Source organism: Penaeus monodon, chromosome 15 (genome assembly GCF_015228065.2).
Source record: "Penaeus monodon isolate SGIC_2016 chromosome 15, NSTDA_Pmon_1, whole genome shotgun sequence".
NCBI lineage: Eukaryota > Metazoa > Arthropoda > Malacostraca > Decapoda > Penaeidae > Penaeus > Penaeus monodon.
In genome coordinates this window covers 15,738,833-15,740,413 of record NC_051400.1, presented here as the reverse complement: position 1 = coordinate 15,740,413, position 1,581 = coordinate 15,738,833, and the positions used below count along the sequence as shown (strand labels likewise).

General features: G+C 37.3%; 1 protein-coding gene across 1 annotated transcript in view; it reads left to right on the top strand.

Moving 5' to 3' along the window:
* LOC119581783 (exportin-4-like) overlaps positions 1 to 1,581 on the top strand; it is a 27,938-nt gene that overhangs the window by 16,679 nt on the left and 9,678 nt on the right. The window contains exons 9-11 of the mRNA XM_037929912.1: positions 87 to 261; positions 898 to 1,074; positions 1,215 to 1,304. Coding sequence (XP_037785840.1) covers positions 87 to 261; positions 898 to 1,074; positions 1,215 to 1,304 — 442 coding nt within the window. The remainder of the gene's footprint in view (positions 1 to 86; positions 262 to 897; positions 1,075 to 1,214; positions 1,305 to 1,581) is intronic.

The following is a 1,581-nucleotide window of genomic DNA, read 5'->3' as shown; positions in this document are numbered from 1 at the left end:
TCACTGAAATAGATAGCAGTAACAGCAGTGCAGCAGATAAACTGTTTCACATGTAAATTACAAGAATCTTTTCCCTTCTACCCCAGTACACAGATTAGTGAAGTTGAAGCCCTAGGGATCAGTAACATCTTCCGGAAACTGTTGCTCTTCTTCCCTCCCTCTGTCTTGGTGGCCCTCCCCGAAGAGATGTTGCGGCAGCTAGTCGACAACCTCACCGCCCTCACCTGCAAGTTTGCCCAGGGTGCAGCACAGGAGGAAATGGTGAGTTTTTAGATGTATAATGGAATCATATATGGGATGGTTCACAAATTTCAACATTTTCATATTTGTACAAAACATACATGTTTGGGAGACACCCCTTCCCTCTCAAAAAGTGTACAAGAGAATACACAAGCATTTATAAACTACATGTATTCATTTGATGGCTGTCTGTGTACAACATCACTTCTGTCTGCCAAGAATTGATACAGTTTTTTTTTACAATTATGATTCAGACCAGCACCCACCTTGCCTGCCATTTTAGAGAGTGAAGGTATGCTTGTACATTTTTAATTGTGCGCTGCAAAATTTGTGTGCAAGCACCAAATGTATGGCCCACTAGTGCCCCATGGATTATACAGGGTGCATCAAAAAACAATCAACATATTTTCCATTTTGAAAAGTGTACACTTGTTCCCTCTCCCTCCCACCCAGCATAATGTTTGTACCCTTGTGAAAATGTTGAAAACTGTGAACCACCCCTATAGAAATTGGTTTGTTTTAAGTGTTAGAGTATTTAGAAGATAAACATAGTGTGTTTTTACTTACGTTATTACTGTCATACTTTTGTGCTTCCCTTTTTCAAACTTGTCTACTTTTGCATATATTTTGACATTGCCTTGAATTCTCCTCTTTCAGTTGGACGAGGAGGATCGACTTTACATGGAAGCTTTTGAGCAGATGTTGCAGTCATGGGCTTGCATCCTTCAAGAAAGTAGTAGTTGTAACAGCTCTCAGGTCAAGCAGAGTGCCACTCTTATCTTTGACACATATCTTAAGTGCCATTTAGCACCTCCAGAAGGGTCCCGAGTGCCAGTAAGTAAATTGTCCATTGATTTGATTTCTAATATGTATATTTTTCAGATAGAACTGTGCATGAGCTGTCAAAAGTCTGATAGTCTTATTGTCATATTGCTTGCTTAAACTGAAAATAATGACAACTTTCTTTTGTTTAGGTTGATGCAGATGAAATATCTGAGACCGTTCAGACTGATCGTGTGGCATTCAAAGACCAACTTGTCCTCATAGGTTTATGTGGAAGACAGGTAATTTTATTGTAAAATTCACTATTGTTATTATTGTAGTAATTTACTTGGTTAGTTAATGATAAATATATTCTCTTTCATGCAGTAATGTTTGCAGATTAGTCAGTCATGAAATTACCTAAAATTTTCATACTTTAACATATCCCTGTTGTTTACTATTTAGAAATTTTGATTGCTCTCTGAAAGTATTTCACAATCCTTTCTAGCAAGAAATCTACAGAAACGTGACATATAACGAAAGAAAAAAAAACTCAATTTCCCACAAATTTTAGAGTAA